Here is a 23,121-nt window from a genome sequence, read left to right as displayed (position 1 = left end):
TCCTAATGTTGGCCAGTAATCCCATAGTGCCTTTTGGGAAATCAATACTGTTACAAAGAAGACCGGGGTGTCAAATTATGTCTCCCTTGGCAGCAGTGGGAAATCTCTTTTGACGAATGTCTTTATGGTAATTGCACAGCCTTACGAACCTTGTTTCAAGACACCAAGGCACTTGTTCTGGTAACTTCATATGTTTGTTTTCTGACTTTCTTTAAAGGACGACAAGGGGGGAAAAGAGGACAACAAGTTCTAACTAACAATTAGGAAGCAATAAAAACATCTCTCCCTTGTCAATTTGTATAATTAGTGCTTTCACCCACTGTGTTTTTCATGCGATTCTAAACACTGTTCGGCATGATGGATGTAGGATGGATGTGGCATGATGGATGTATCTTGCCTACTCATTTCCCTCATGTCACAGGGTTAACAGATTTTTCTAGAGATTTTTCTCCAGATAACATGTGCTTCCTGCTCTGGAGATAAAACATGCAAAGTAACTTCAAAGTTCAAAGTCTAATCTTATCCTTATACAGTATTTCTGATTCAACCAGTTTCTTTAGTTCAACCTCAGCTTGCCAATGTTTGGCCAGCAGATTTATATGCAAACCATTAAATTATATGTAATTAAATTGTCTTTCAAAGTAAATAAAATATACCACGTCCAAAGAAACACTGTACTTAGCCGTGTGCAATAACATCAATTTAAATCTATAACTTATGAAATTCGATTCATTTAAATACAACATCAGAATACAAATCAGTATTCTTTATTTCACATACATGTATTTTTTTTCTTTTACTTTGAACTCTTTACAATCTAAATGATTCAACAACAAAATGAGAAACTACCACAACAAAGTTGAATTTCTTACTAGGGAAGAAAAGGAAAGGAAAAAAATAATAATAATGGAAGCTTGACTTGAAATGGAGACATTTTGTATTTTGTACCAGATAAGGGGTTAGGGTCATGGAAATGAACAAGAGCACAACTAAAAATTGCATGTGTTAATTCATGTGTATACTTACATCAAAATTAAAGAAAAAAAAATCATGAATTTCAACCATTTGAAAAGCTTTACCTTGTATTATTGAGTTTTAACATAAAGGCTTTTGTTAATAAATAATCTCTCTTCTTTTTTTTCCAGATTATAAACAAATATAATATTCTTCATATCAGGAGAATAACTTGGGGTAGACAAACGGCATACACGTTCCTCTGAGTAACATTTCACACCTGCAAAAGCCCTTTGTCCTCCATCCTCAAACAGTTTGAGTATAGCGAGACGATGGCTTGGTCATACAGCAGTTCCTTTGAATCATGGAAAATGTGAATTTTGGCGATAATTGCATTTTGTGAACAATGCAATAAAAGAAAGTGTTTATACATGTCAACATACACATACATAACTGAGCATTACGTACATATATGCAGGATAATGAGGGAGAGAACAGATTCCCGATCATCTGTTGTTCGCAGTGAGAAAGCATGTGCGAGTCTCAGCAAATAAGAGTAATACTTGAATTTTACAAATTGGTTCTGTACACAATTTGTGTTGGAGTGTTGGTGAACATCCCCTCTTACCAAGAGGGTTTCATATAAATTGAAAATAGTTTGTTATTGACACATATTATTCCCTTTGCGTATCCAGTGAAGTTGAATCTCAGGGACAGTTGAGTTGCCTGGCATCGATCTGATCAATTCATGTTCCAGGTGCCATTTGTCAAATCACGATCTGTGTAAATTCCGACTGGCATTTCTTTAAAAGTTTTAAATCATTTTCATGTTAAAGCGCCGTGGCCCAGCACCCTGGTCCGCCTCCTCAGCGGAGGTCCCATTGGACTTTGAGCGTGGCACGTACTCAATATCAATGTTGTTTTTATGTTTGCCTTTTCCTCGACTCCATACAAACAGGAGCAGGAAGCAGAAGAGGACCACTCCTAGGAATGTGAAACAGCCCATGGCTGTAGAAACTAAGATAGTCTTTAGATCAAGGCCAAAGGTCACATTAGGGAGGTTTGTACCATTGGCAGTGGCATTGCTTGTATCCGTGTAATGCTGGGTCCTGTTGGCATACAGCGAGCCCAGGCTTTTCACTGCCAGTGAAACCATAAGAGTGTCATTGCCTGCTGTGTTAGAGGCCACGCACATATACACACCATCATCCTGAACCTCAGCCGCCTTGATATCCAGCGAGCCATTGTTGTGGACCACCACCCTGCCGTGGCTCCTGTTGGTCAGGTGTCTCCGGCGTGGGGTGACCCAGAAAATAGTGGGCAGCGGGGACCCCTCTGCGTTGCAATGTAAACGGGCCGACTGTCCCTCCTCCACTGACACCATCTGAGTCCGATTTTCACGGATCTTCGGCTTGGTGCAGGTCACGTAGTAGGACAGCAGGGTCTCTTTGAACTCCTTGAAGGGGCGTCCATGGGTGCCCTCCGGAGTGCTGCACTCAGGCTGGATGTCTCCGAAAGAAATGGAGTGACGCCTTTGCTGCAACCACATGAGACGACAGTCGCACACCAGAGGGTTGTTGTTGATCAACAGCACCTGTAGAGCCTCAGGAGCATGAAATACACCCCTCTCCAAGGTATCAAGATGGTTGTGGGAGACATTTAGCAAGCGCAGCCAGCGTATACCCTGGAAAGCATAGGGTTCAATGGACACCAATTGAGATCCAGACAATCTCAGCTCGCGCAACTGGACCAGGTCCTGAAGCAGGCCACCTTCCACTGTTCGGATACGACTGTAGGAGAGGTTGAGGTGCGTGAGGTATGACAAGTGGCGAAGAGCCTGGTAGGGGAAAACGGACAAGTTGGTGTTGGTAACGGAAAGCGTGGTGAGGTTTAGGCCATGCAGAGAATTAGCGGGGAACAAATCCAGCGACGGCCAGTTGCTGATCTCTAGGTGTCTGAGGTGAAACAGCTTCTTGAAGGAGTAGGGGTGGAGAGTGCTGATACTGAGGTAGCGCATATGTAGGCTCACCAGGTTGTGTAGGTGGGACAGGGCATCTGTGGGCACCACCGTCAAGTTACAGCGCTCCAGAGTAAGACTCTCCAGTGACAACAGTCCACTCAAGGCCCGATGGGAGATGTAAACCAGCTCGTTGTCTCCAACTTCCAATGACCTGAGGTTGCGCAGGTCCTGGAACATGTAGTCCACCAGAATTACTACTTTGTTGTCACTGATATCCAGGTTTGTCAGGTTGGAGAGGCCAGAGAACACACCTAGAGAGAGGAGTTTGATGCGGTTGCTCTTTAAGCTCAGTGAGTGGAGGCTGTAGAGGGAGTTAAAGGCTCCGGGCTCAACATAGGCAATGATGTTTCCACTCAGGTCCAGTTCTTCTATGTGTGGATAGGCGGCAAAGTCATCGGGATTGACAGCCTGAATGCGATTCTTGCTGAGATCAAGGATTCGCGTCTCGATTGGGACTCCATCAGGGATGGCGTTATAGCGCTTCCGGTGACAGATGACAGAGCGGCTCTGGGCGGAGCACTCGCAGCGGGAGGGGCAGGCCAGGGTGGAGCCCACAAACACGGCCACCAGGGCTAGCCCCAGCAAAGGCTGCCAGCAAGACACGGCTGTGTGCAGCATGATTCGATTTAAACAGTCCACCATACTGTCATGGCTCTGAAAGAGAGAGAAAGATGAAATGTTAGTAAATGAACAAATAAACAGATGTCTTGGCATATAATATTACATAAAGAATATGGCAAAAAAAAGGTTACTTAACCAACAAAAGGTTAACCAATACCGATGGTTAGTAGCTACAACATGGATCCATCAAGAACAGCAGGAGACACCACTTAATGGACTTGATATGAATTTGTTTGCACCGCACATAGAGAACAAACTGAAGATTGGTGTGTCCATGCACAAATAAAAGAAAACTGCCTCAGTTCTTGCTTGTGGGATTGTATGTGCATGGATTGATTCTTTGTGTGCACATGAATTCACAGCCCTATGGACGTCCTGCTGTTTTTCTTTCTCAGTCTGTTCAGTACTTTTGAAGATTTGTACTTTCTCAACATTTGTTTGTGGTTTTGCAGTTTTCAGTTTATTCATTAAATACTAAATTATAAACATTCATAGAGCACTAATTAGAAACCAAAGACCATAGAATACACAAATAACTCGTTGACTTAAAATAAAAAGATTTTATCTGCAGGATTAAAGTGGTCTCTAGAGTCTGTTATGTACATTTATTTTGGCTAAAGAAAAGCCTACTGCATCTGATGCTAAACACAATAACCAGATGACAATAAAACATGTGCAGCTTCTTGTTTCTTAAAAACACCTGTGCCGTTTCTTGTAGCCTTGATGTCCGACTCAGTCTGTCCTTTGTCAGAAATTATTCCCAGACCTTCATAAAGGCCTTGATTTTAAACACTGTTTTTTATGGAAATTGGTGTACCTTCTATTGAACTTCAAAATTTAACGACAGGCAGTTCCTTGAAACAACTTTACTTCTCGACTGACATTTTATTTTCAACCTTTACCCTTCATCTACATGGCTCTATTGTGGTAACTACCACACTTTGGAAAAAAATCGAACCCTACCCTCAAATATTTCTCATTGAATCTCTTGTTTGAACTGAAAATATGTCAGATCAATAGAATGTGTTGTTGATTTTAGATGCCCTGTCAGTGTGATTACTATTGTTTTCGGGATGTTTTATTTATTTATTTTTTTGGCTCAGCATTGTGTGAAATATCTCACTGCCAGTCAACAAATTGCAGTGGTGTCTGCCTGTGTGCATCAGCGAAAACAAGCACTCACGCATGATGCATGTGGAGACACTTTCATAAATATCCTGCAGTGTAACTAAGTGTGTTTGTTTGATTGTTTATGTAAATATGCAGTTTCATAGAATGTGAGATGGCTCATGGCTGTTTGTATGTAGTTGCAGTCATAGTAACTTCTGTATTTACATTGTATCTGGTCTGAACATACAATAAATTGTAGCATGCACACGCCAAGTGACCTCTAGAGGGCAGGTTTGCATAATGTGGTGATTCAGTAACACAAACAAGGACACAAGTTATAATAGATTCAATCAAAAAAAAAAATGCTATTATAATGGTGTTCATTTGTAAATCTAGACAATATTTAAATGAACAAAAATTTTAAATTTTATCTAGATCCTATTTTTTGTGTCTATTTGTAGCTTGCACTGTAAATTATACACATGCAATTACAATACAATAAATGAAGACAATATATCATCTAAATTAAGTAACTCACTGCATCCTTCAGTGAACAGCACAAATGAATATGGGTCAGGAATGTGTAATGAACTAGTTTAATGACCTAAACAAACATTACCGTTTTTTTATCGTTCCAAATTTGGCAAAGATACATAAAACAATGTGATATTTGAGTAGAAATTGTAAAAGCTCAAAGATGAGTACTATAGTGTGCAAGTGGGTGTGTGTTAGTGAAGCAGACATTTTGTGAAACAGGTTGTGAAAAGTGCATAGACACAGTGGCTCATCTAGTGTGTCTTGGGCACACTAAATTTAAACAGAGAGAAAGAGGTGCAGAAACCCCACAGGCACAAAACACAGTCTGGTCGAGTTGTATAACACGTATACGTACTCTCATTATGCAACAAGAAATGCCACGCATCCATAGAGAGCAAATCACGTTTGAAATCACCAGCTGCAACCTTAATGTATGGTCTCCTCTTGCACGTAATGGGATAATTGGGTGCGGGTAGTGGTCGTGCAAGGAGATACATGGGTCTAAGTACTGCTAATTTTTCCTTATACCCTGAGAATGATCAGTGAAACAAAACAAAAACACAAAAACCTTACACAACTGTGCCTTGTTCAGACAGTCTCTGTTTTGCCCGACCAAAATATATGCTAATCGGCACAAAAAAGTATTTGGTGTCCTGTTTATTTCTGGCTTCATTTGCATTGACAATTATGCCCTGAAACTAAACAGAATAGGAATAAATGAAACTTAGCATGATAAAACAAGAACACTTTCCCCCTCATAGTAGTCCCATAGTTAGATTCCCACAATGAGCAATTTTAAGCCTTAAGCTTGTGTTGACATAGAGAGCATAGTCTCCCAGAGAGCAGGTGCTCACAGGGAAGAAACGCAAACATGACATCAGTGTTTGTGTCAAGAGTCTTATTAGGTGACACAATTAATCTCTCCGTCACTTACATGCACATACACACTGATACTGACAGACCCATGTATAAACACATATTTACAAATCCAAAGACAAGACAAAGATTTATATTTAATGAAAGTTTGTACCTAAGTTAACCTTTCACTGCCTTTAGTTATTTGCCCCAAGCTGTGCAATTAAGTAAATTTAGTTGCTTCTTTGTTAGCTATTCAATACCGTATTGATCCACTATTAAAGGGAGTTATTTATGGATTTAATTGGACTTCTCTCAAATCCATACAATACATTTGTACATGATTCAGGTCTAATGTCTAACACATTTTCAGATCTCAAGTGGTTTGGATCTGCTAATTACAGCATTCCAAACAGTGATTTGTTCCTTGTTTTGTAATGCTATAAATATAATGCTTTATTTAATGTTTAAACCTTTCATTGGGTATGGACTTTAACCATTGTGTATAGATTAGATTGCGAAACGTTCTCAGTATCCCTGCAGGATTGAAGCCTAAACTGGTTTGCTGGTCTTCGCTAGTTTAAGATTGTCCAAGCTGTTCAGCAGGTCTAACTGTTCTCTAAGCCTTAACGCTGCCTTCACACTGGCAGTTGAAATCAGCTCCGATGCGGCTGCGAAACGACCGGAAGTCATTCATTTCCTATGGAGATTCGCAGACCGCATGCGAATGGGTCCGAAACGGGTCCGACCGAGTGCGGTGCGAAGAAAATCGTGTCCGTTGGTCACCCGGATGCGTTCAAAAATTTGAACTCGTGCGAAAAGCTACGGACGGTTCCTATCCGACAATTCCAGCGGAAGTTGAGCGTTGCTATGGTACTGATAGCTAAACAAACCTGAATTCTTAACCTTTATTAAAATAAATAATGATTTTATAACGATAAATTGTCATGTCATTTTTTATTTTCATGACTTTCTAACGTTTATAAGGGCAGTTAATACAATTAAATTGAAGGTAGACATTGAACTATTGACCACTATATCACATTTTTTAGCGAACCTGACATGTCAACGTCCTGAGCAACTTTCCTCACGCAGCATAATAACCCTCATTAGAGAGATCATACAGAACTGACGGAATCAAACTTTAATCTCTCCGCCATTTTTGTTCTACCCGCGTCTGACGCTTTTCACTGTGTAGTACGACGTCCGTTGGGAACGTATTGCGTATTACGGAGCTGATTTCCACTGCCAGTGTGAAGGCGGCGTAAGGCCCTGCACACTGAGTCCAAAATTCACGTCCGAAATTTTCGCACGTTAAAAAATAAATACAACCACACGTTATGTCAATCACGCTTGCACACTGACTCCGAAACGTCCATTATAAAAAAAAAATCAGATCGGGTTAGATTTTCTGCGTTTTTCGTATCCGTAGCAAGCAGTTTGAATGGTGTTTTGACAATTCAGAGCTTCAAATACGAACAAACACATATGAAAATTTCAGACTCAGTGTGTAGTGTGTTCCTTTAAATGTGCTAAAAACCCCTCTTGACCATTTCATAAATAATATTTTCTATACATCATGATGTATTTTACTTGCCAATCATTTCATTCACTTCTATATATGCTGGCATGAGTACGCCTGTTAAAGAGATAGGGAGAGAAAGATAACATTTAAATGCCTGGGACATGTATTTTGTCCCGACTAGGCTGTTATCGGCTTAAAGTGTGTGAATGGTCCCCCCTAGCTCTGTTAACCAGACTAGAACCAAGTCTAATACTCTTACATGAGCTTTGCCCTGGCAGTTTTAGGCTTTAGATAACAAACTGGACTCCTGTGCAATCAAGCAACAAACGTCATTTCAAGTCATGATGTGCTATATCTCCACTCAGAGACGGTCTTGGTCCTTCTGATGTGGACCACCTAATGTGATGACCACACCCTGCAAAGGCTCTGTGGAAGCTGGATATATATTTGGTTAATTTCACAATAAAAAAAGCCCTGACAAGACCATTATAGTTATACTATACCCAAACAGCCAAAAACTGAATACGATAAAGGGATTATGGGATGAAAAATAGTGTAAACTCTGGAATAATTTCACAAAATTAAATATAATCATGCGGAAAGAATGGGGTTCGGCATGTGAGAAACGTTTGCATGCATGGTCACTCCCATATTAGCATGTGAACTGAGACATGTCTTAGTTTGTATTTAAATTAAGCTCAATCAACAATGTTTGCAGCATAATGTTTATTGCCAGTAAAAAAGTTTCCATTAGTCTCTAATTTTCTTTCTTACTTAAATTATAGAGTTACAGTGAGGTACTTATTGTGGATGTGAATCAATGGGGCCAATCTGCAAATGTTAAAATGGTTTCAATGGTCTAGCCAAAAGAAACTACAAAAACATTGCAAGTTAATATGATTATTGTATGAAAAAATAACACTCACTCACTAACATTTTCAAGGGCTTAAAGGGGTTATCACATCTTATGATCTTTTGACGTTCAAAAGGTGTTTGTATTAAAACATTCTGCAAGTTTCAAAGCTTAATTCATCCTACTCATTATAAACAAAGCATTAAACAAGCTCCAAAAACGACTCAATTCGATATTGCGGGATCAAAACTCTGGAACAATCTTCCTAACATTGTCCGGAAAGCATACACACTCTGTCAGATCAAATCTAGATTAAAAACACATTTCTTTGGCCTAGCATACACATAACACACTACAGACTTTCTTGATTTAGGCTGCATAGTTTAGATCAGCCGGAACCGGGAACACGTCCCGTAAATCCTGATGTACACTTGGTACATCATAAGTAGGATGGCGTCTCTGCTAATATTAGTCTCTCTGTTTATCCCGAGAGACCCTATATGGCGGACCTGCGCCTGCATCCTTAAAGTGCCGGCCTCATCGATACGACAGCCATCGGCACTGATCCTCAACAACTCGTCTCCAAAGCGACGTGATTACTTCGATTTACAACAGATGGAAATGGACAAATACTCTTAATGTTTCGATCCAATTTGTTTTGTAATGCTACCCGAATCACAATGTTCCTTCGTTGGCCAGAGGAGAACTGAGCCGGGGTTCTCCCAAGGTTTTTTCTCCATTCAATCACCTAATGGAGTTTTGGTTCCTGGCCACTGTTGCCTTGGCCTTTGGCTTGCTTAGTTGATGACATTTAATATTCAACAATATTATTGATCGGTGTTGTATTATTTTCATGTTATCACTGTGAAGCTGCTTTGATACAATCTGTATTGTAAAAAGCGCTACATAAATAAAGGTGACTTGACTAAATCCACTAAAAAGTGGCCCCATTCAACAAACAGTAATACCATAATTGATGTAAATTGTGCTTAACTTGTATTGAATCCTGAATATTATTCCACATTACTTTTTACACAGTGAGACTTCGCTAAAGGAACTAATAATATCTGTGGCTAATCCAGACCCTTATTATCCTGTTTTTTCCTCAGTCATATTAACGCATACGACACAATCACCACCCCTCACAAACAACTGTGTTAAATGTACATCCTAAAAATAGCAGTTGTTTTTCTGCACCTTTAGTGTTTTTTAAAAGACATCATGTTGAAACAAAGACAATATTTCCATCCTTGTGAGTGTAGCTTGTTTGTTATACTCTAATTCACGAATTCACACTTACATAAAATTTTGAGTGAGTAAGATTCAATGCTTATTTGGCGTGCTGTTCGGAGGGAGGGCTTCGAGCTCGGAATTCTACCCGAACCCAGAGTACTCCCCCCCCCCCGTATGCAAGTGATTTTTTAGAAAGAGGAGTGTGGAGAACTAGTGTGGAGGAGGGATGCTGCACACTGTCAATGGATCGCAGTAAGACTGAGTCTATTTGTACCCTCTAATCATTGATTGCTGATTGCTGTCCACTCGTGTTAATTATCTGAACGTGCTCCTCCCGAACTTAGTTAATAAACTTCATTAATTGCAACGCAATACTACGGAGCCCGGGAAGTCACCTATGAGGAAAAAAAAAAACAATCCGAGGCGACGGTTTTGCAATCCGTCCCCTCAGTTTATAAACTGTACTCATGGATTCTTAAACTGTTCCCTCGGTTTAACAATTCGTGCCCACGGATTAATAAACCGTACCCACGAGTTCCTAATCTGTGCTCTCAGATTTGTAAACCGTGCCCTCAATTTTTGCAATCTGTACCCACAAATTCATAAACCGTGCCCACGCTTTCACAATCCGTACCCACGCTTTCGCAATCTGTACTCACGCTTTCGCAATCCGCACTCACGGATTTGTGGCTCGTCCCCCAGAGTGTGCCACATGATTCAACCAGATGCATTGTTTTTAAAAGGACTTCACATTCAAAAACACAAAGTTATAGGCCTATAATAATAAAACATTCAAAAATTGTTTAATGATTACCATATTCCTGTCTTAAAGTGAATTCATTTAAATGTATAAACGCAAATAATAGGCCTAACAATAACAATTAGGCTATTATTATTACACATAAGACACTTTTATCAAAAAAAGAAACAAAGCAATTCGTCAAATATCAGTCATAATACAGGTTAGACAATAATACAGGGCTGAGATTATCACAAATAAACACAAGATTTTGACGCATGTCCACAAAAAATAAATAACAATGACTTTTTGCCTTTATTAAACATTTAAAATATTTGCAATATGAAAAAAAAAATAGACTTTCTAAAAACTATATTTTGCCCGCATTGCTAAATGAGAAGGGCATGTCACTGGGTGATTTATAGGTGATTTATAGGCTAATCATAATAAATGTGTCTGAAAAATAACGATGGATTTTTATTGCTTAAATAAACAGTTTTCTAGTGACGGGCGATCTCCATCTCCGCTGTAAAGCAGATGCACCTTAGAGAAATGCACTTTTCGGATTGTATAGCCTAATCAGACGGTATTTGCTTTCGATTCGAATTTGTTCGTTTAAAAGTGGACATTTCAAGCTTCAGGCTTTTGTTTCAGCTTATTTATGAGACGCGCTCCGGAGATCATGAAAGCGCGCCTGATAAACAATATTTTTAACAACAAAAATATTTTATTTTACAAATAGGCCTACACAACGTTTTCTTGTTATTGTGAAGACAACAAAGAAGTGTTTGCGGCCGCGGCTGCAGTGACAGTGCGCGCTCCAAACAAACACTTGGATATGTTCGTTATAATCTTAGCCCATTATTATTGTCTAAGACTGATTTGACGAATTGCTTTGTTCTTTTTTTGTGGATAAAAGCGTCTTCTAAATAGGCCTATGTAGCCTATAAATGGATTTTGATAGCTAACGTTAATTAGCCTATTATTTGCGTTTATTAGCCTACTATGAATGAGTTCACCGAAGACAGTAATATGTTTAACATAAAATAATTTATAACATATAACCAAATCTTTTACAGTTTTTGAACTGTGTTATTATTATTTTATTTATTTTTTTAGCTTATTATATAGGTTACTGAGCTTTTTCCTCTAAAAAATGGACTTTAAAGATAAAAGTAGCCTAAATGTAGGTGTTTTTTTTTTTTTTTAAGAAAATGCAAGAAATTATCCATTTAAAAAAAAGGATTTTAAAAACAATGCAATGCATCCCGCATCTAAACAGGAGGCCTGGTTGAATCATGCGGCACACTCTGGGGGACGAGCCACAAATCCGTGAGTGCGGATTGCGAAAGCGTGGGCACGGTTTATGAATTTGTGGGTACAGATTGCAAAAACTGAGGGCACGGTTTACAAATCTGAGAGCACGGATTAGGAACTCGTGGGTACGGTTTATTAATCCGTGGGCACGAATTGTTAAACCGAGGGAACAGTTTAAGAATCCGTGAGTACAGTTTATAAACTGAGGGGACGGATTGCAAAACCGTCGCCTCGGATTGTTTTTTTTTTCCCCACAGGTGACTTCCCGGGCTCCGTACTACGCAAACACGTATGAATCGGTTAAATTATTCCAGAAAACATAATGTCACAGATCGTTTGAGTTGAGTTTGGATCTCTGAATTCTCTCTGCTTGCTTATTGTTAATAAAGTTTCTGCACAACTCTGCATCACACGTAATGAGCATTGGCATGGGCGTCTTTGTTTACCAGCCCTGTCCCTGCAGTAAGTTTACATCAGTCCAATTGCTAACATTATTAAATCCTTTCTTCATTTTAATGAGTCTTATATTTTCTAACGATGCTACCCTGAAGGAAAGCTCTAATTAACTCACAGGTTAAAAAGAGGAGGAGGGGTGAACATCTAAAGCCGTACTGTTTTAGTGGGCTTGTGTGATATCATCATAGCTAATGGTTATAAGAAGTCAAAGAAGAATCCCTCAAGAGTTTCTCCCAAGGATAACTCCACAGATCTTTATCAAAATGTCGTCATCTGGGCTGAGAAAGAATACAGTTGGTTCGCAGTATTAGGATATCATTGATGTCACATATTAGCCAATTTAACTGTGTTTTCGTTGGTTCAGTAATGTTAACATTTTAGAAGCTCACCAGCAGGCTATTAAACACCACACGCAGTGGTTCATGGAAGTGGACAGGAAACCCCAGTGGTCCCTTGATAAAAAAGAAATTAATTTCTCCAACTATTGATTTAGAATTACAAAGTGACTTTTGCTGCATAATCCAATCACTTTGCACATAAATTGAAAAAATCAATACTAAGCCCACTGATTCCTAAATAGATAACTATTTAATCCAGTGTAACTGACATGGCAAAGGGTATGTCCTTTAATTCAAGTAATTTTAAGCAAAAAAAAAAAAAAAAAACTGGAATTGTACTTTAGTAAAAGCTGGATGCTTTAGTAGGTGGTGAAATCGATCACACCAGTGTGATTCCAATGTTCAGTATGTCAAATGTGTGTTTCGTGCTTTGTCTGGTGCTGAACCAGACAAAAACATGCTTAGTGCTTTTAATATCACAATTATTCAGTGTCTTCAACCACATAATCTTTATTTTAGGTTTCAGACATTGATGTCAATGGAAGCTGCAATAAGCTGTTGGTTTATTGATATCAGATACACACTGTGTACAAAACTATAAAGTATATTCTATTCTTCTCCTAGTTCACATGGACACTTTCTGGAATTGTATTTCAGGAGCAATGGATGAATTTACGTGATGTAAATCCGACAGAAGCGATTCTCTGTGCAAACTATTGTGGAAGCACCTATCGCACGTTATAGATCAACTAACATGATTATTATAAAAGTGTTATGACAAAACACATATTAGAAGTGGACCGAAGACCAAAGCACCCGCGCCCTCAAATCACTTGGACATGGCTGTGGTTACAAAACGATATAAATAAATACTGTTCGTTTTCTCACACAAACCACTCGTTCAGCGTCTTAGGCCATCAATGTGTACTTACATTTACGAGTCATTAAATCATGTTTAATTTGGACTTCTCTGTGCATGCTCTTTGAGGTGGTGACCATAGACCTCCATTATATGACTGAGGGACAAGAACGGTTTGACCTAAAAATATCAAAATTGAAATTACTGTGGAAACAAAGACACCTACATCTTGGATGCCCTTGAGGTAAGCTAAAACATACCAAAAATGAATTTCAAAGTGAACTATCCCTTTAATGGGACAGAACTGATGGGATAGTAAATTACATAATTTTTGATGACTCTGCTTTTGAAAAAAACTGTGTCTGACCTGGAGCTTGATTTATTTATCTGTTTGGAGAGGTGAATTTCATGCTGGGTAACAAAAAGCCCTGAAGAGCAATTTACAGTTTTTCAGCACCCCATGTAAGATGCTCCAATTGCTGCGGCAGCACAATCGCCCGCCCCCGCTGAGGAAGTGAGGTGGGATCAACATCTCTGACTGAGAGAATCAAAAGCAGAATCTGAAACCCCCACAAATTATGCAGCGACCAACCATACGCTTCACACTGAGCTCATCAGGAAGAACGGGTCTGCGTTAATTAGTGATAAAGCAATAGACGGAGAGGGATGCTTCTCGTGTTCCTCTCACCGATAACCCTCTGTTAGGAGTGAAACTCAACTGCAATCTCTCTTTCTCACTTTACTATCACGTCCAGTGAGGCCAGCAAACAACATCTAATTTGAATTTGAATGTTTTTTATTCAGTGAAATTAGTTTAACTTGTTTTAAAGGTCCCATGACATGGGGTTATTTTATTATTTTATAATGTTTCCTGCGTTGCCTTATAATGTTAGTATGTTTTTAGATTAAAAAATGTCATAATTTATAAATAAAAGGCATTTTCCCAGCCTGATTTTAGCCTCAGATTTGAACGCTCTGTTTGAAAGGGGCGTGTCTGCTGTGGGATTCAGTCTAACCGGCCACTGCTGTGGTTGGCTGACATGCTTTCATATGAAATAGCTACGTATTACGTGTGAAACTCTCTTGAATACTTTTACTACAGCTATTATACGTTTTTACTATTACAGCTAGAGAGATTAACGAATTGTGAGTTTTTAAAGTTTTTAAATCGATTCCCATCACATAAAATGTTGCCGTGATGAGCACTGAGCAAGCAGAGGACAGTCTGTTGATGGCGAAAATGAAGATCTTATCATTGCAAATATCATTTATTTACACTCGCTTTTTCAAACCCATGTGCAATTAATGCAGTTAGTGAGAGGCTGCCAAGATCAAAGAAGCCGATGTTAAACAGAAGATGCTATGAACAGATTTTGCTTCGTTCTGGTTCAGTATAGAGCTACAAATCCGCAACCTAAATCTAGACGAAGAACAAAGTCAACTTCTTATTGAGACATAAACCGCGTTTCCACCTCAGGAACTTTCCCCAGGAACTTTGGGGTGATACTCGATGCGTTTACACCACAGGAACATGGTCTAAATAAAGAGTTCAGATGCAAAAGCCTCTAAATGCCATTTGAAATTTTCATCTTTAATGATGATTTTTTTATCAAACTTGTATATTTAAGTTCAGTAATTTCACTTAAATAACAATTAATACGTAGTTATCATTGCCATTTAAGTGAAATAACTGAACTTAAATATACAAGTTTGATAAAAATCATCATTAAAGATGAAAATTTAGAGGCTTTTGCATCTGAACTCTTCAAATGAAGTTCCGGGTAAAAATTTCCCCGCAAAAAGTCCCTGCTGGCGAGGTAGTACTTTTTCAGAGTTCGAGAACTTTCGGGGTGGGACTTGTGCGCTGAACATGCTGATTGGTTCCTACCAATTGTTCTTTTTGCCCGATGGCGCGTGTTCGTCCCACCCATCTCACGGTCAGTGTCCGCTGATAACAAACGTCTACTTTTATATCTAGCATTACGAGCTTTCTGAATACGCTTTGGGTGCTCGTTTGCCGTTTTGCTAATTACCATGTTAGTAAACCAATCGCACACAAAAGCAGCACAGCTTGAATCTCCTCCATACAAAACTCAAAACGCACTCAAAACAAACGCGCAGACTGGGACGAGCAGTCGCACGCAGTTCAAATAATCTTCCCGCCCTGGACCGGTACTTTAGTCCGTGGTGTAAACACAGTAAGCAAGCGGTCTGGGGCAAAAAAAAAGTTCCCATGAAAAAAGTTATTGGGAAAAATAGTTCCTGGTAATTGCGGTGGAAACGCTGCTAAAGTCTGGGAACCACATGTTGATTTTCTCATTTGGGGCGTGGTTTACGAATGTCTAGAGCCGTTTATTGGGTTCTACGAATGTCTATCGAATGCGCCTTTACGTAGCTCATAGCCAATCGTTTCAATTATACCAGATGACGTATGTAGAGCGAAAAAAATTAGACGAGAAAGAAGACGATGGGTCAGATATTTATTTGCGTTCTAAACTATACAATATCTAAGGCTGCATCGAAAGGTAACTTCGCGTCTGCTGCCATGTTGGATCCATTGGTATAAACAAACTGCTATGGTCATTATCATCATTTTGCTGCTCCCTCCCCGTTCTGTGATTGGTCCCCTTGCTGAGGTGAGAATCTGGTTCATGGATAAAATCGTGCTGTGCAAAGGCAGCATGGGGAAACACAGGCTAGGCTCTAACATACATAACGTATTTAATTTGTGGGGAGATTATTGAACTTACTATTTATGCTCAGACATGGGAAATCCTTCTTTCAAAAGGCGCATTTCCCTATACTATAACTTATTCTTTGTAAAAAGCCTGGCAGTGAGGCTGGAACAAATTTGTTAGTTTGTCTCTCTAGGAAGTCCTAAACAATGAGAATTAATGGCTTCTGGATGCCGTTTCACCAACACTCAAAATGATAAAGTCATAAGCGTATTTTCCTTACGGTTGCTCAAGTTAATATAATTCATCAAGTTATTGTGCTACGTAAAAAAAAAAAAAAAAAAAGGATAAACAGCTGCAGCTGAACTGGCAGAGGGAGTGAGAGACAGAAAGCAATACACAACTAACCTTTCAAAGCTATAATAGTCAACACTTGAACACTTAGGACAGTCTGGTCCGCCATCACACGCGCCTCAAAATTCACCTTCCATCCCATTTCTTAAATGCATTCTGATAATACAATTTGGAGGGCCTCTTATGAAAATGGCGACTTTCTTAGTTCTCCTTTAGAGATATTTTCAAGATACAGGAAGTACAGGAAAGCACTTTTCACAAATGAAGTGCACTTTGGAGCTCCAATGACTTCTACTAAAGCAGTGGAGGTACATATGCTGTGTTTTTATTGTGAGAATTCTTAAATATTTTATGCATAAACCTAACTTAACATGAAAGGTAGTTTTAAACAACAAATGCCTGGACACCCCTTAATGGCCCATTTATATATCTAAAATTCGAAATCATACAACAGTGCCATCAATTAGACATAATCTGTGATGTAGTAAAACACTATAAATTGTAACCCATTTCCTCGCTTCCCCTTTCTCTGCTTTACCCGGCCAGAGAATGTGGCTCACCCATGAAAAAAAAATGAGCTAGGAAGTACGACTTTTTCCTCAAGAGATATCATGGCTTGCAAATGAGCAAAGCATGGCAGATGATCAGTGTTTGGATGTAGCTATAAATGAACACAAAAGTATTTTTAGTTCCTTCATCCGAGTCTCTGAAGAAACAATGGGTTAATTTTAATTTATCAACCAAAAATTATAATTTTTTAAGCTGTGCCCAACAGTTGTCCCTATATAACCAACTATTCATACCCTACCCCAAATAAAAATGCCAAACTGTCCTAAAACATATAAAAATGAAAATATAGGCGAGAGGAAGACAAGAATAATTGTATAATGTTATAGAATGAGTGGTCATGCTAATATTTCACAAAGGTAGCATAAAATGTATTTTTTTTTTCTTAAGTATTGGATATGCCGGCTGCACTGTTGCTGTCTGTAATTACCAACAGCAACAAAGCCAGCCGCCATATTCAATACTTGAGAAAAAAAATAAATAAATAAAAAAATAAAACTGAGAGGAAACAGATGCCTTCTGTTCTCAGCATGAATACATTTGGAGTGTCAGCAGGAAGCAACTGCAAGCGTGTGTATAGCCCATGTAGTCTTGGAAAGGCTGGGGCCGTGTGGGAAGTTGAACTGTGTGTTATGAGGTCAGTGTAAGCACACTCACTTGCTGAAGAGGTTTAGTCATAAATGTGGGCTGGACTATATTAGGAATATTTCAGGGGTGCATGATCACCACACTTACTTACTTTACCCAGCAGGAGAGACAGCACAAGAAACTGACAGCCTCCCTATGTCCCTGAACAAAATAGTACAGACCTGATTTGAATGCTGTTAGATTTTGGAAAGTTAGATTCTGATAATGCAGCCTGTCATATAAAGTCTTCCCTCCCCCGGGATTTATCCACATGTGTGAGAAGAATATCTGTCAAATGACATCTTGTAGGCTTTGCAATTACATTTCCAAAGGAATGAACTGAAGAAATAATGAAACAAGAGGCGTCAGACATTAATGATGCTTCAAAACAACATCTCTCAAGGTTGCACCCTCAAAACAAAGCACTCGCTCAATCTCTCTCCCTCACACACACACACCCTTTACTCAAGAGTAAAATGAGAAACAGCCAGTTAGAGATATCCAATCCCACTCAGAGCCACTATCATTGGTATGAGTACAAATTAAAAAAAAAAAAAATCTCATAATCAAATGAAAGGAGCAGCGTACCAGCTTTTCCGTCTCTTCATCCTACCCGAGCAGTGCCTTTGACAAGCTCTCACTAATCCCAGTTGGAATCCAGCTCAAACACAGAATGGTCCTCCATCTCCATCTGCTAAGACTTCTCTTCTTTTCTCCCCTCCCCGCTCCCTCCCGCTTTCCCTCTCTCTTGCCCTTTCTCCCTCCCTCCTTCAACACAAACAGACTAGTCAACAAAACATCACCTTTAACCTTTAGTCAATACAACATATTCACACTAAAACATCATTTATCTGAAAGATACATGCATTTACATGCATTTGTAGTGAGCCTTTTTAGTATTAATAATCAATGGCCTTCTTCAGGATGTCAGGCTGAAGTATATGAGTGTCTTGTTCATATTTTTTATGCATGTTGCTGGCATTAGAGACACTCTCTCTGCATATCAATCACTTAAACAGAGATTAGCATTTCATTTGAGAGCCATTAAGGGAAAAAAAAAAAAGTTAAGTTAAACGTAATCATTATAGTCCATCACATCCACGAGACAGCTGCTTTTTAATGATCCATGAATAATAGATATTAATTGTATCAGTAAGCCTAGATACCTGAGCGGAGTAAATAATTTGGTTTATGTATTAACGTGAGGGCATGTCTGCAGTTTGGATAACACCACCAAGACCAGGCCCACAATTTAATATTTTGATCGGTTTTGGTTTTTGGAGAGCGTGTTCTTATGGAGCGGTTCCACTGCTCACTGTTAGACCTTACCAGGTTTTTTACAGTAAAATACTGGCAACACTGTTCCAGTAATTTACTGTAAAAATGCACAAAAACTAATAAGTTGTGTTTTTTAGTTAACTTGAGTTTTAGTGCATTTTTACAGTAAATTACTGGCAATAGTGTTGTAAAAATGCACTAAAACTAATAAGTTGTATTTTTTAGTTAGCTTGAGTTTTAGTGCATTTTTACAGTAAATTACTGGCAACAGTGTTGTAAAAATGCACTAAAACTAATAAGTTGTATTTTTTAGTTAACTTGAGTTTTAGTGCATTTTTACAGTAAATTACTGGCAACAGTGTTGTAAAAATGCACTAAAACTAATAAGTTTGTTCTTTTTTAGTTAACTTGAGTTTTAGTGCATTTTTATAGTAAATTACTGGCAACAATGTTGTAAAAATGCACTAAAACTAATAAGTTGTATTTTTTAGTTAACTTGAGTTTTAGTGCATTTTTACAGTAAATTACTGGCAACAGTGTTGCCAGTATTTTACTGTAAAAAAACCTGGTAAGGTCTAACAGTGCTGGTACGGCTCAGCATGGTTTGGCTCAGTGCCGTTCGGCTCGCTTCGCTTTTCCACTGTGTGGTACGACTCGGCTTGACATGACACGCCTCTGTTCGCTTTAGCTCGGTTGCTTTTCCCCTGCGGTTAGTACTGATTAAAGTGGGTGGGATTATAGACTGATTGATAACAGCGGTGGCTGTTAGTTATTTAAATTTAGCAGGTTTGGTTTCTCGTGTCGATGTCTATTTGTCGCAAATATAATGACGCTGCTACTGACGATTCTGTCTGACCAATCAGTGTTTCACGTCACATTTAGTACCGGTACGGTAAGCTTGGAACCTCAACAGACCAGGTATCATTTAATGCGGTACCGTACCGTACCATGCAGTGGAAAAGCGGCATTAGTCAAAGGGAAGTGAAACAGGCACATGTTTGTAAACAGGGATTTCTGTGTCGAGATGGCAATGACATGAATCATCCTAGTCTTTAATGATGTCTCATGTGATTCTTCTCCATAAATTTGTGGTTGATGCGTTACAACAGATAGATTGCTGTATTTTTTTCTAATGAGGGTTACTGAGATAATCAACTTGGATGTAGTTTGTTTTCAATTATCATGTTATTCAAGACGAGGTCACATACAGTAAGTACTCTGCAATGAGTCAATATATGGCAGCCTGTAACTTGAATACAGTATGTGAAGGAAAACAGCTACACCTGTCGCAAAGAAATCCAGCACTGATGTGGTAAGCACACAGACTTGCTTTTTATCTGCCATCTGTTAGCACTTTACTGTCCAGTGCTCAATATCGGTACAGTAGTGCTCAAAATCACCATGCTGAGTGTATAGCAAGACTGTGATAAGCTGCAATATTAATGCTGTTTTCAGTAACACAGTGCTGGAATATAATGTGTGGCAGACATACAGAATTACTGAGCTACTGCAAAATTCAGAATTGAAGAATTGCTTTATTTACATGACAGACTTTACATTTTACCAAAGCATTGGAGGAATGATAGCAAAATAGAAAACAGTTATTTATTTTGTTAAAGACAAAAATGCATCTGTCTTTAAATGCATCTGTCTTTATCGAATTCTAATATAGAACATTTTTATAAATCAAATTTATTTATTTATTTAAAGGCATTATATTATTATATAATAAATTATATATACACAGAACTATAATTTGTAAATTATTTGTACTTGTGTCTGTGACCTTCCTGGCACACACAAACCTGTCACCTAATGCAAATTGCTGGGTTATTTTGATATTCCCTTATTGACTCAGGTTGGCATGGTCAACAATTATCAACATAAGCTAAATTATTTATTAAAATCGTATACCGCTTCGTCACACTTACATTCGAATGCAAACTGTGCTTCTGAATCCTGTTTTTCAAATTCAATTCAAATTTAGGAATTAAATTCAATTGTAAATTGGAATTAGACTAAATAGGAAATTTAAAAGGCATTTGCAAATCAGTTCTGAATGGCGTACAACCATGTTCAGTTCTTCAGATCAAGTGTTCCTGCACCACAAATTCATTAAAAAACGAAGTGTTCTCACAAAATGGTCATTATTCTCGTGTGTCTCTTAAAAAACAAATAAAACAACTACAAAAAAAAAAAAAAAAAACCTTGAATGAATGTCTCAGGGGAGCCCGAGAGCCCTTAAGACGGACCACACATGGCTAATTCTCTCTGCTACTTTATAACCAACAATGAGTTAATGAACCGATCAAAGGCTGAATGCATGAGTTACTTCATTACTTCTCCATATTTTATGTCTCTATCTTATTCGGTGGCAAGGAAGAGTCTCTCAAGGGAGAGACTATTGGCTGTCCAGGAGATTGATTAGTTATTGATTATACCACAGTTTGGAGACTGAAATGAAAACATATGTGAAAAGGAGATTATGGGCTGAATTTCCAGATTGCTGATCCTTGTCTTTGTAACTGTTCGATCAATATGGCAATATTTCCAAGTTAATGCGCTGTGACATCCAGTCTGCCTGTGATTATGACTGGAAATGTATCTAAAGCAATACATATTGAGATACAATACACTAGCACAACAAAGCCGTATTATTTTGTACAATGCTTTAAAAAGATAGTTCACCTGAAATGAAAATGTCATCATTTACACACATACGTTGTCTCAAACCTGAGTGATTTTCTTTCTTCTGTGGAATACAAAATAATAATTTCGAAGAATGCTGATAACAAAAAACAAACAACAACATTTTCCATTGACTTCCACTAAATGGACAGAAAACATGATGCAGAAAACAAGTCTATCTAGATTGTTCAATAGCATATTGTTAAGAAAATCTAAAACAAAACAGGGCAGTATCATTTTGCAAGAGAATGTTAGATGATTAATAAGTTATTAAATACACGCAATACACACACATTTGTCATCATTTAATTACACAAAAGATGATATTCTGGGTTGTTTTTGTCCAGCATATTGTACAATGAACATAAATTGGGTCCAAAACAACATCAAACCCTAGTGTGTTTTCTAAAATCAGATGCATAAAGGTTAGGATTGACATCAGGAAGAGTAAATTATATTTTTGTTTGTTTGGGGAACTATCCCTTTAGGATATATATTTTTTTTTTTTGTGGTATCCACCCATACATAGTGGACACAATACATCATTTAGTTCATCTCAACTCTAATAGGCTAGCTATATTAAAGCATACAAAATATGACAACCTATTCCTTACAACAGAAGTAAACTCATTTTGAACTGGCCAAAATAACATAGCGACTCTATTTGTGCATAACACATGATTTCGTGTCATTATAAAGACATATAGACATTTTCCCATCTGAAGATGTTATCTCTCTGTTTTTGCGATAATATGTGTCCCCTATTGCTCGTTTTTATGTATCTGCACTGTTCTTACTCAGAAATTGTCCCCAAATAGTTTTTTTATAGCCTAATTCTTATTCTTGCCTCTGGGTTCTTAAGCGCTTTCAAATCTCTATATTTTAAATGAGAAAGTGAGTGAAGGAGAGAAAATACAATATTAGGCAAAACAAAAGGGAAGTATGACAAGTAGAGGTCTGAATGTGTGCATTTAGAGAGACAGCAACAACACAAATACGTCAAAAATTAAGCGTGCTTTCCTCTGTGCATCACGAATCATAAATCTGTCCAAACAGCCTGTGTCCTTGAATACTCCGCATTCTCTGCTATGCACCATGGAAATAGTAATTCTCCAGCCCTCTTGAGAATGTTTTAAGGGCGCATATTTACCCAATGTGAATAAAGAGCGAACAAAGTATCAGCAGCCTTGAGCACAGTGGAAAAGCCACTCTGCATCCATCTTTCAACTCTACATCAGACAGAAATATGTTTAACCCTCAGCTGGTGAGTAGCTTTGTTAAGATGGTCACATGCTGAGACTCAGACTCTCAAACAGTCAAATGTATCGGTGCACATGTGAAGAGCCTAGGTGGGTGTCTTGGGTCTGTGGTTGAAAGATAAGGTGGGAAAATGGGCTTTCCTGCAAACAAGCCCGTTAACAACCCTTCTATCTCAGTCATTACCCATGGCACATTAGCGATTTCTCTTTCCTTTTCTGGCCATGCCTACTTTACTTATTGACTCCTGCACTGGCT

General features: G+C 38.5%; 1 protein-coding gene across 3 annotated transcripts in view; it reads right to left on the bottom strand.

Moving 5' to 3' along the window:
* Positions 1 to 751: 751 nt before the first annotated feature.
* LOC120460687 (leucine-rich repeat and immunoglobulin-like domain-containing nogo receptor-interacting protein 2) overlaps positions 752 to 23,121 on the bottom strand; it is a 292,825-nt gene continuing 270,455 nt past the window's right edge. For all 3 annotated transcript variants that reach the window (XM_089134953.1, XM_039648602.2, XM_089134954.1), the window contains one exon: positions 752 to 3,628. In XM_089134953.1, coding sequence (XP_088991079.1) covers positions 1,769 to 3,616 — 1,848 coding nt within the window. In that variant the 5' untranslated portion in view covers positions 3,617 to 3,628 and the 3' untranslated portion in view covers positions 752 to 1,768. The remainder of the gene's footprint in view (positions 3,629 to 23,121) is intronic.

Source organism: Pimephales promelas, chromosome 9, assembly GCF_988280905.1.
Source record: "Pimephales promelas chromosome 9, fPimPro1.hap1.1, whole genome shotgun sequence".
Classification (NCBI taxonomy): domain Eukaryota; kingdom Metazoa; phylum Chordata; class Actinopteri; order Cypriniformes; family Leuciscidae; genus Pimephales; species Pimephales promelas.
Note: the sequence above shows the minus strand (reverse complement) of the source record. Positions and strands in the feature narration are given on the sequence as shown.